This window comes from Pristiophorus japonicus, chromosome 20 (assembly GCF_044704955.1).
Source record: "Pristiophorus japonicus isolate sPriJap1 chromosome 20, sPriJap1.hap1, whole genome shotgun sequence".
Classification (NCBI taxonomy): domain Eukaryota; kingdom Metazoa; phylum Chordata; class Chondrichthyes; family Pristiophoridae; genus Pristiophorus; species Pristiophorus japonicus.
The window spans coordinates 67,531,082-67,543,159 of NC_091996.1; the positions used below are offsets into that span (position 1 = coordinate 67,531,082).

Genomic DNA, 12,078 nt, shown 5'->3' on the forward strand with positions numbered 1-12,078 from the left:
CCTGACTGATGTCGATGGCTTTCTGCAGGTTGACTGTTGTGTCGGCAGATAGTAGCTTGTGAAGGAGGCCCTCGTGGCCAATTCCTATAACGAAGATGTCTCGCAATGCTTCGTGAGGTTTGTGCTGAAATCACATGGTGCCGCAATTTGGCCCTCAGGTCTGCGGTGCGTGCAGAATCTGTGCCTGGCTGTGAGGATGCTCTCCTTTGGTTTAAGTTGGTCGCGAATTAGTTCAGTCAGCTCATCGTATGTCTTAGATTGGCCCTCATGGGTGCCAGCAAGTCCCTGACGAGGTGGTAGACCTCGGGCCCACAACTGGTCAGCAGTAGAACCTTGCGCTTCTCCGCCAATGTGTCCATCTCCCCTGCCAGGTCATTTGCCACGAAATATTGCTCGAGTCTTTCCATGAAGGCATCCCAATCATCACCCTCTGCAAAGTCTTTTAGTGTGCCAAAGGTACCAAGATCGCGTGAAAGTCCTTATTCTCGTCGCCAGTTGGTATGTCTATAGTGTACTTATGAATGACTCCACAGGCAATATGTTGTACTTGAACTGTGGTGACCTTGGTCCTTTATTCTAAACTCCAGAGTGCCGTGCAAGCATGGTGTGCAGCCTTTTATACACTGCCCTGCCACCAGGTCAGGAAACCCCCGGTCTCCACCAGTTGCACCCTCTAGTGGTGCCAGCATATATGTAAACGGTGTGAACCTTATTGATAGTACATCAGGTAAACAAGTCTCCATCTTATACAATCTCACAGTGACTACACATAGAGTACATCCATAGACAGCATATACAACATTACCCATCCCTAATTGACCTTGAGAAGGTGGTGGTGAGCCACCTTCTCGAACCACTGCAGTCTGTGAGGCGAAAGTACCCCCACAGTGCTGTTAAGGAGGGAGTTCCAGAATTTTGACCTCATGACAATGAAGGAATGGTGAATTATTTCCAAGTCAGGATGGTGTGTGACTTGGAGGAAGACACAAGGGTTGGGTTGTGGTGAGGAGAGGATGGAAAATGAGATGTGCATGCTTACACCATCAGCAGGTTATAAGTGAGAAGAGATTATTTAATGAGGGGGAAAAGGGATGTGAGAAGAAGGTTTAGGTATGAGCATATCGTCATGATCAATGCTGTTGTTGATTAGGGACTGGTAGCTATGGAGCTAGATGTCAATAACGCAGTAAAGATATTCAATGGCTGGTTCTATCCAGATACACTTTCTGACAGAGCCAGTCTTTGGGGATTTTTGTATCTTTATGCAGAGGGAATCTGTAGTTTTTTCAGATTTTGTACCTCACATTGGTATTCTCCGTACACAATGTTTAAATGTCACCTGCGGCAGACGTGTTGCAAGGGCACTTCCGCCCCGCATCCAACCGGAGCACTGCACCGAGGTAAAAAAATTTCAGAGTCCTGAATTTCACAGTATCTCGAAAAACTTTCAAGTCCGGTAGATGCGTCCTGTTTCGAGCGTGGCTCAATTTTGGCCCCTCGGTTTCTTGGGTTTTCCTTTCGTGTGTGTGCTTTTTGTGCAGCGAATTCAGGTTAACACTGCTTACTTATAATGCTTACTTATCTCTAACCATGACTCAGGTTACTATTTGGAACTTGTTATGTTGTGAGTTTGATCATTCTGTTTTATTGGCTTCTATAGTTTAAATTATATTTTGACTATTAAGAAAATCTTGAAGTAAAACAATTTTAAACTGTTATGAAAAATCAAAGTGTCACAGTTAATGATTTGTTGTTTTTGTCCCTTCAGGAAGTTTCCGAGCTCTTCAATTTCAGTGCAGTGAGTACAACACACACAGTTTGCTCTGTTCCTTTAGCTGAGACAAACTACTTATTCATTCCAGTACATCAAAGAAATTAGGAACCCATTTTTGGACCCCAATAAAATGTCTGAGTCACTCCCAAAGTTAAAGATATTTGGGAATGGAGCAGTGATTTAGGGTAGTAGTGGTGTCCAGTGCATTATAACCACGGGCCCACCAAAGGGAGAAAATTGGTCATAAAAGGAAGGGAAATGTTATTGGCTATCTGGGATGGAAACAAAGAAAGTAAGATACAGTTATAAAGAATGTGTGATTTTCCTATTTAATGGGAATGCAGAATCCAAACCCTCTGATAAGCCATGGTAATCCACTCTAATGTTGGGATTGGGAACTGGTAGATACGGTGTGAAATGTTGATAACTCGAGGGCTGGTTCTATCCAGATTGACTTTCTGGTGGAGCCAGTCCTTGGAGATATTTGTATATTTCTACAGAGGGAATCTGTTATTCCAGAATTTTTACCTCACATTGGTATTGTCTGTACAGAATGTTTAAATACTCACCCGCTTTATAAATTTGGAAACTGTTCTTGACATTTCATGCATAGCAGTCACTCAATTCGAATTAATTCATTTTATGTGAAGTTTTTTTGGACAGAAATGATGAGGTGTTTTATGAATGCAAGTCCCTTTCTTGCTCTTGCAGCTCTCTGTTTTAAAACCTGACTGACTGTATTTCTGTCTCTATTTTTTTTTATCAACAGCGGGGGAGAAATTTGGCTGCTTAGCTCCTCCCGTTAACGCCTGGGGGGCCGCTCAGGGGTTAGCGATTGGGCTTAGCGAATGCAATGACGCCCGCAAACTTCAGTACCCGTTTAGCACTGATGCTAACTCTTACCGCCTGGACCTCTAGTGCCTCGCAGTTGATGACGCCATAAATGAATAGCGTCCCATTACTGATGAAGATATGAAATTGCCTCCCTCCCCCTGCATAACGCCAGACGTGCACAATGGCAGAAAGAAGAGACGTCAACTCGGCTGGCCACGAGGGGAGCGCTAATTAAAGGAAATTGTTTCCAGATAGGGCAGCCTTTATTATTTGCACCAGTGTGATGCCTGCATGTTTCTTTGCTGCAAGATGTTCAAGCCCTCCACTTTGTGAGAGTGTTTGGGGCTGTAATGGCAGTCATGCAGGTCGCCTTGTAACGCAGAGCTGCCGGCAAGTAGGTTGTGCACCTTCATTGGCCCCTCGCTTTAAGCGAGGGAAGCAGCCTTTAATGCCATTAGCAACGAGCTGCAAAGTGTTCAGTGCTCTGCCACTCTCAGACTTTAGCACCCTAAGCGAAGTGGTTTGCAATTGGTTTAGCGCTCTACTTCCCTCTTGGAGTGTTAAAGCTGAATTTCCCGGCATGAAAGAATCATTAGCGGTGAGCACTAATTTTATTACATTTCAAAAGTTAGCTCTGGGATACTATGGAATTTCTAGCCCCTTGTGTTCACAGCCAAAATAGGACCAGAGTGTTCCCAACATGGACGCCCCGTTATCTACGGGGAGGTGAAGAGGTCGCAGGGTAGGCCGAAAACAGTCGAAGAACTAGGTAGGGTTCTGGGGACACGGAGGTCCTGCCAAACTTTAACGAGAGGACCTAATAAACATTTTTGTTCCATTTCCCATCTGGCAGCCAGGGAAATAGACAGCCTAGCCAGCGGCTGGGAGGGAATGCCAGCGGCAGGAGGCCTCAACCAGAGACTTAATGCAAGCTGTTGTTGCCAGAACTCACACTTTTTGGTGTTTCTTGCTGATAAAACTTGAGTCGTCAATGCACTGTAAAAATGCCAATACTTTTAGAAAGTATTTCTAATGGTTCTTTTTTTTTACATTCTTCGAAGGCCGAGATCATCTTTAACTCAAGATCGGTCAGTACAAAAAACTCACTGCTGCAATATTACAGTAACTTCATGAAAGGTTTTGTCTAAGATGAGGGAGCCATTGTGTATTGAAGTGATAAAGCAGTTCCAAGCATAAATAGACATTGAAATACTAATAAAAATGTATCAATCCTGCTAACCTAGATTTTCCTTTGCCCCTAATATTTCTTCTCCATTTGTCTTTTATTTATAGCTTGAGATTTACTGTGTGCAATGGGGCACAATTGCTAATGCTTTTTGTGTAGTGTTTATTTACAATGGGTTAAATGCTCCTATAAAATAGAAAAGAAATTCCATAGGAACATTGCACATGAATGTCCACACATTAATTAAAATTTACCTTTATCCTGTCCAAATGAATGTGACCCTGCATTGTGGGAGAGACACTATTCCAGATCTTGGAAAGGTCTCATTCTTTAATCTTTGCAGAGTTCTTTGTGCCTAGCGCTTTTTGATTCACCTCCAAGGAAATCTTGGATAATTTATGAAAGCACCTTCCAGCAATGGGTCAAATTTTCAGGACCTGCTGTAGAGACTGTATCTCTACTGACTGGAAGCACACCTCACCAGTCACTGACTCATCAATAATTTTTCAGGAATTGGCAGATGTCAAGCGAAAGAAAGATTTGCATTTATATTACGCTTTTCACAACCACCGGATGTCTCAAAGTGCTTTACAGCCAATTAAGTACTTTTGAAATGTAGTCACTGTTGTAATGAGAAAAGTGAGATGCATACTGCAAAGTGGAGACCTGTCAACTGCCTTTCACAACACTGAGGGCATTAGAACTGGGCATTAGAATCCTAAAGCTTAGGACACCTCTGTTAGAAGCCTATTGTAGAGTGACTACTTTGTGAGTGATTGCCATGGGCTTGGGGGACATGAGAAGACTCAAGCAAAGGAAATAAATGATCTTTTACTCTTTAATATACTAATGACACCTCACTACCCCTTCTCCGGGGCAGTACTGGTTAGTAGTGATATGGATGATGCCAAATGAAGAAGTAAGAAAAGATTACCTATCTCGTTTGATTTTCTTTGTTCTTCAATAGATATTCTTTCCATACTGCACTCCCACCCAGGAATACCCTTAGGTCTAGCAGGGATTGTACACAATAGTTTTCTATTCCTTTGCTACTTTGGATCAAAATGAACTGGTGCATTGACAGAGGCAGTGGTCTTTTATACTGTGCAAGTGTGCAAAGCCAAGTGTAGGGCTGAAAAATACAAAGGACCTGAAAAAGTTTTTTTTAGATTCAAATGAGAATCTCATAAGTGAATTGGTTTCTTGGGTTTTCCTTTTGTGTGTGTGCTTTTTGTGCAGCGAGTTCAGGTTAACCCTGGATGTATTAATGCTTATTTATCTCTAACCATGACTCAGGTTACTATTTGGAACTTGTTATGTTGTGGATTTTATCATTCTTTTGGCTTTTTTTGGCTTCGATAGTTTAAATTATATTTTGACTGTTATGAAAATCTTGAAGTAAAACGATTTAAAACTGATATGAAAAATCAAAGCATCACAGTTAATGATTTGTTGTTTTTGTTTCTTCAGGATATTTCTGAGCTCTTCAGTTTCAGTGCAGTGAGTACAACACAGTTTGCTCTGTACCTTTTGCTGAGAGAAACTATTTATTCACTCCAGTACATCAGATAAATCAGCAACCCATTTTTTGACCCCAATAAAGTGTCTGAGTCACTCCCAAAGTTAAAGATATCTGAGAGTGGAGCAGAGATTTGGGGAAGTAGGTAGTATCCAGTGCCTTATAACCACTGCCCAACAAGGGGAGAAAATTGATGGAAAAAGGAACAGAAAAGTTATTGGCTATCTGAGATAGTAACAAAGAAAGTGAGATACAGTAATAAAGGATGTGTGATTCTCCTTCTGTTTAATGGGAATGCAGAATCCAAACTCACTGGTAAGCCATGGTAATCCACTCTAATATTGGGATTTGGGGACTGGTAGCTGTGATATCTTCTCTATGTTATCACAAACATACACTTACAAAATGGCTTCAACTCAGGAACTTGTCAAGTGACTTGACCTTTTATTATTATACATGAGCAGTTGCATTATCGCAGTAGTCCAATAGGTGGAGCAGTAGTCCATTAGGTAGAGCTATATATTACACTGCTCCCTCCTAATGAAGAAGTAATTATAGCAAAATAATCCATACATAACTTGCATGGTTATACATAACAAAAGATATGGACTTATTTTGCCATATTTACAAATCAAACTTAACCACTTGTTTTCCTATTCAAAGTTGATACCTTTGGTCTCGAACAGAACCTTCCAAACATGGTGCCAAACTTAGACTCATTCAAACCTGAGCCTGAGGAGAATTTTCCTCCCTTGATCTACATTTGAACTCTCTACAACTTCAGACTATTTGTCTGCCTGACTCAGACTCAGACCTAAATTCTGACTTTCTTTCAGACTTGTTTCTAGTACATCTGATGTTGGAATTGCTACTGGTACTCTACCTGTAACAAGACTATCTGATGAGTCAAAAATAATTGAATCATTCCAACTTTCAACTCCTTCCACATCTGTAGGTAAAATATGATCAATGTGAACAAACCTAACCTTTCTCTGATCAAACATCTTAACCAAATATCTTACTTGTTTCTCTTCTATGGATTGTGCCAAGTTTGGCTTTAACAATGAGAATCTGGTTCATGGCTGTCGTTTGAGTAACAACTCTCCAAGTAGTTGTATGAGGAGTATTATGATATGTAATTAGAAAATTAGCCAATTTGTGGTCCAATGACGACTGCCGTTTCTTTGGATTTGGATCCAACATTTGTTTGATGAGGGCACGTTTTACAATTTGTACTGTGCGCTCTGCTGCACCATTTGAAGCAGGGTGGTACGTTTGTATGTTTCACATCGTTTCTGCTTGTGAACTATGCAAAATCATCTGAACAAAATTTTGGCCCGTTATTCAGACACGGGCCGAAATTCAGGCCCGCAAGAAAGCTGGCGCATCTCCTGACTTTTTGGAGCAATCACCGCTGAAATTTTTGCGGTGGCCCCCCCAATCCAAATTCAGCAAAGAAAAATGGTGTCCTGCGCTAAGGAGCTGCTGCAAATGCCAGTTTGCAGCAGTGTGGGTGTCTTGATTTGAAGCGGGATTACCACTGAGAAATTCAGCATGTTGCTAATGTGGATATAATGAACAAGCTGTTCCCTGGCCTTCCTAAAGGCCAAGATTTGCAGCTAGGCCCTGAGGAGGTAAGGAGTTGAGTTGCAGGATGGCTGCTGCTAGTGGATCAAGGAGGGCAAGCCATTTTGCTGACGCCGAGCTGGAGATCATGCAGGGTGTCGAGGGCAGGAGGAGACTGATTTATCATGACGTGGAGAAACCATGTCATGAGATGTTACGCAATGCATGGAGGGAAATTGCAGGGCAGGTTTCAGGCACCTCCATTCATGACAGGACTCCCACGCAGTGCAGAAACGCTTCAATGATATGATCCACATTATAAAAGTGAGTACCTGTTCCACCAACTGCTGACCTTGCATCTGCGAGCCTCTCCTTCAGCATTCTCTGATTTTCCATCCTCACTGTTTAGTCACTGTTGCGTATAGAAGAACTCCACGAGGCTGAGTACTGTGAGCTAAACTTAGTGTGACCTTAGTCTTCTTTATTACAACTCCAGACTGCCTAAACAACATGGCAGTCAACCTTTTATACTGGCCCTGCACGTGTGTGCAGGTGACCATTAGGATTCCAACAGTCGCGCCCTCTAGTGGCAAGTATTACATGGTTACATACATAAGTCACTGAAGCAGCATTTCATGTTGACAATATATATAATATATACCTTTCATCTCACACTTACAGCTGCATGTAGGGACAAAAATATTTGTGCATTCATTTCTGATGTGTCATCACAGAGGTACTCACCAACCGTTCTTTGTTTTACAGGCCAAACTGGCTCACAATAGAGCTGAGCAAAGGAGGACTGGTGGTGGCAAGGCAGACATCCAGGTCCTCACACCTTTGGAGGAGAGGGTTGAGGTGCTTGTGGGTGGACATGGTTCCTTCCCTGTGGGCCAAGATACTGCTGTCGCCGATGTGGGTAAGTGAGGGCCCTCCTTTAATTCGCTCTCTCCTTGAATGCGCCAGTGTCTATTGTTCCTTTCCTTCTAGAAGTCTGCCAGTTGCAGCCTCCATGCATTAATCCCCCACCTCCCCCTCACGGCAGCCCTTTTCCCATTTATGCTTGCAGATGAGACGCTCCCTGTGGCCTGCGGTACTGGCGATGCCAATGTGGGCAGCATGGGTAAGTGAGGCCGTCCTTTAATGCGCTTTCTATCTGAATGTGCCAGCGCCAACTGTGCCTTTCCTTCTGGAATTTTACTATTTGGAGACTTCATGCATCAATCCCCCACTTCCTCCTCATGGCAGCCCCTCTCCCATTTATGCTTGCAGATGACAGACCGAATGGCAGCACACCCAGCACAGTGGGGAACGAGGAGAGACCGCACAGACCAGCTGGAGGCCTGCATGAGACTCTTCTCCACATCACAGCAGACATCTCAAGTCGCAGCAGAGAGGACATTGAGGGGTCAAGCCGTGTTGACAGTATCGAGAGCACTCCATCATTTGGGGATGCGACTGAAGAGGAAGAGGTGGACACTGATGGCACCAACACATCGCTGCATCCACCCACAGGCGTCAGCTCAGATACTGGGAGTGCACGGTCTGATATAGTTGACGTGGTACAGGGGTTTGCATGGGTGCTGCACTGGGGCCTAGAGGGCTGCAGCATGGTGATGGGGCTAGGTGATGGGCCTAGAACCATCTCTCCAGGGGGCGAGTCTGCAACGAAGTTCTGCTGAGGAGGGCTCAGATGATGCCCATCGATGTTGTGGCTTACGAAAGAAGGGTGCAGATGTTGGGGGCACTGACAAGGGTGCCAGAGAGGCTGTCGGAAGTGGTGAGGAGTGTGGAGGAGTCAGCCTCCTGCATAGTCGACAGCTCTGCGCACACCATGGAGCTCATCATTGCCAGTGTGCAGGTGATGGTGGACTCCCAGAGTGACAGTGCGGATCCAGCTGTGATGCCACAATCTCCAGGTGATGTGGCAGCTGCCATTTCAGCACAGACGCTAGGGAACGAGCGCTTTGGTGCTGGATTGGAGAGGATGGCCATGGCCTTGGCAGCTCAGAATGCTCTTACGCACTCTGGACAACAGGCCACGGAGCGTCAAACTGCTGCCATTAATGATGGCTTTGAGACTCTGGCTGCTCTCATACAGTCTCAGCTCGATGCCACCCAACACCTCAGTGTTGCGTTCGCAGCTGGGTCCAACACGGGCCACGGGGAACTTCCGTTGTTGCGCCACAGCACCGATCTGACCTCCCTCAGCTTGGTGATGGTCGTAATGTGCTGCCCCTGATGAGTGACTCAGGCTCCTCAGACCAGGATCCTGATGATGTGCTCTCAGGATCACCACATTCCTGGCCCCAGACCTGCCAGTGCCTCCACGCATGGCCTCACCCAATCCAAGCCAAACTGAACCCTCCCAGGAGGGTGCTGACCAGTCTGCATCTGGCCCTTCCAGATCCAAAGGTGGTCGAGGGCATTCGAGAAGGACATCTGGAGCTCCGACACAGCTGTCTTCCCAGACCCATGAGGCAGCCACACAGGAGACACTTAGGCATAGTGGTAGGTTAGGAACACGTCAGACGTGTTATAAGGAGATGCACAAGGGTAATAAATGATGTTTTTGGTTAGTTTCTGGTACCGTTTTTTGTTCTGTTGTCATTTTGCACTGACTTGCATCATGTCATAAATCTTTATTTTTTGCACATATATCTGGGCAGGTGTTTCATTTGAGTGTGGACAATTCTGTGTGAAGGAATTCATTGGGATGACCATGGAAAATAGGAGCTGAAGGGTCATGTGAGGATGAGATTATGTGAATCGAACAACACTGAGACATATCTGCACCTCCCTTGCAGGGTTGCGATTGGGCTGATGCCTCCTGGTTGGGTGGCGACGGGGATCCCCCTCCTCCTCCTCCCACACCTCCTCCTCATCAGGTGGTACTGCTGGCTTGACCTCCAGTGGCTGGCCCCACATGAGGGCCAGGTTGTGCAATATACAGCAGACCACCATGAATATGGAGACCCCATTCAGGAGAGTACTGCAAAGTGCTACCAGACCGGTGCAGGCAACGGAACCTCTGCTCAAGGATCCCAATGCAGTGCTCAATTATGCACCTGTTTTGCCAGAATGAGCATCATTGGAGGCATGCTCGGCCGCTGTCCTGGGCCGTAGTGCAGTCAGCAGCCAAGTGGACGGGATATCCCTTGTCGCCAAGCAGCCATCCACAATCCTGATTTGGCCTGGAGAAGAGGGTGGGCACACTGGTCTGGCACAGAATGAATGAATCATGGCTGCTGCCTGGATACCTGGCATCAATTGCCAGGATCCTATGCTGGTGGTCACACACCAGCCGCACATTGAGGGAGTGGAATCCCTTCCTATTGATGAAGACCTCAGGATGGTATTGTGGAGCCCTCAGGCCAACATGTGTGCAGTCGATGGAACCCTGCAATCCGGACAAATCCGGCCTGCTGCTCCACCTGAACGTCCTTTCTAAATCTGAGTCTTCGCAAGCATTGCTCATCACTGAGCTCCAGGAAGGAGAACTGTCGTCAGTAGACTCTTTGACGGTAGGGCCTCCTTCCCCAGGTCTGGACTGGCCACCTCCCATGGCAGCTAGTTGCTCACCTTCTCCTTGTTCCTCCTCATGTCCGGGAACCTCTGCAGGCTGTTGCTGGCAAGGTTCCTGGCCCAGTATGTGGTGCGGGGGGGTCAGCGTACCTGACCCTCTTCCTCACACCATCTCCCTCCTGGCCACCCTCTCTATGTGGAGGTCTGCGCCCATCTGCAGGCCTTTCTGGCTGTTGTGCAGCCATGGCTGCTGCCTCCCTTGCCCGCTGCCTCTCTACACGTTACTGATGGCGCCGCCTTCTCCTGCGTGCTGCCCTGCGTCTGACAAGGTGGACAAGGCGTTCCCCTGCCAACACTGAACCCATTCTGTGTGAGGGCTGGACCCTGACAAGCAGGCCTCTGTGGTACACAGAATGTGGCATACAGGCCTCCACTAATCAGTGAGAGTTAAAAGTCCTCAAAACTCCCAAAAGTGATGCACACGACTCAATCAGCTTAACCAAATGCACAAAATGAACTGAAAAAGTTTTCACCAAAAATATCCCCGATCGCGGGAATCCTCTGTTCTCCTCCTCCAACGGTGTCGTGTAACATGGCAAAGTGCACCGACCCAAAAATCTGGCGGGGGCACCGTCCAACAAAAAGCTCACTTTTTATACCTCAATATGGCGTAGCCACGTAGCAGCGGAGCGCACCTCGATGATGTCACTATGGCCCCAAGCCACTTACCACAGCAGAAGTCGGCGGCTTGCAGCGGAAATCCACACAGCCGAAAAAACTCCCATGCTGAAAATGCGTCACGGGGGCCAATCATCCAGAACGCGGCGGCCAGTCTATTTTGACGAATGGCCGCCGAAAACCCGTGGTAGCGGTTCTTCCCAGGACCATTAATTTCGGCCCCACAATCCCTTCTGGGAGGATATATGAAGAAAATAATCTTCGCAAGTTGTCTAGTTTTTTACTTGTTATTTTTCGCATCGGAAACACCTCGACCCACTTCAAATGGCTATCAATCATAATGAACAATTGCTATCCTTCTATCAATCATAATGAACAATTGCTATCCTTCTATATGTAACCTTTGCCATACCCTGGGAGGCCATTTCTATGGCTGTAATGGTACTGATGGTGGTTTCTTGCTTACCGATTGACATGTTGTACACTGACTAACGATGTACTCTATATCTTTATCTAGACCTGGCCACCTGCGTGTAAAACTCTTGGTCAAGCACATTCCCAGGTGCTGGTCATAACGATCTAATAATTTGGACCTGAACTTATTTGGAATAACTGCTCTTGCACCCCACATGGTACAATCTTTATCCACTGATAATTCATTCCTACGAACGAAGAATGGATGAATATCTTTCTCTGATACCTGGTTTGGCCAGCCATTTGCTATGCAATAAAATTCTGATGGGATTGGACAGGTTAGATGCAGGAAGAATGTTCCCGATATTGGAGAAGTCCAGAACCAGGGGTCACAGTCTAAGGATAAGGGATAAGCCATCTAAGACTGAGATGAGGAGAAACTTTTTCACCCAGAGAATTGTGAACCTATGGAATTCTCTACCACAGAAAGTTGTTGAGTCCAGTCATTGGATATATTCAAAAGGGAGTTAGATGTGCCCCTTACGGCTAAAGGGATCAGGGGGTATGGAGAGAAGGCAGGAG

At 45.8% G+C, this 12,078-nt stretch overlaps 1 protein-coding gene across 50 annotated transcripts in view; it reads left to right on the forward strand.

Moving 5' to 3' along the window:
• Positions 1-12,078, forward strand: part of LOC139232545 (heat shock protein DDB_G0288861-like) — a 990,854-nt gene that overhangs the window by 336,731 nt on the left and 642,045 nt on the right. For all 50 annotated transcript variants that reach the window (XM_070862910.1, XM_070862948.1, XM_070862943.1 and 47 more), the window contains 3 exons: positions 1,769-1,798; positions 3,670-3,696; positions 5,265-5,294. In XM_070862910.1, the coding sequence (XP_070719011.1) occupies positions 1,769-1,798; positions 3,670-3,696; positions 5,265-5,294 (87 nt within the window). The remainder of the gene's footprint in view (positions 1-1,768; positions 1,799-3,669; positions 3,697-5,264; positions 5,295-12,078) is intronic.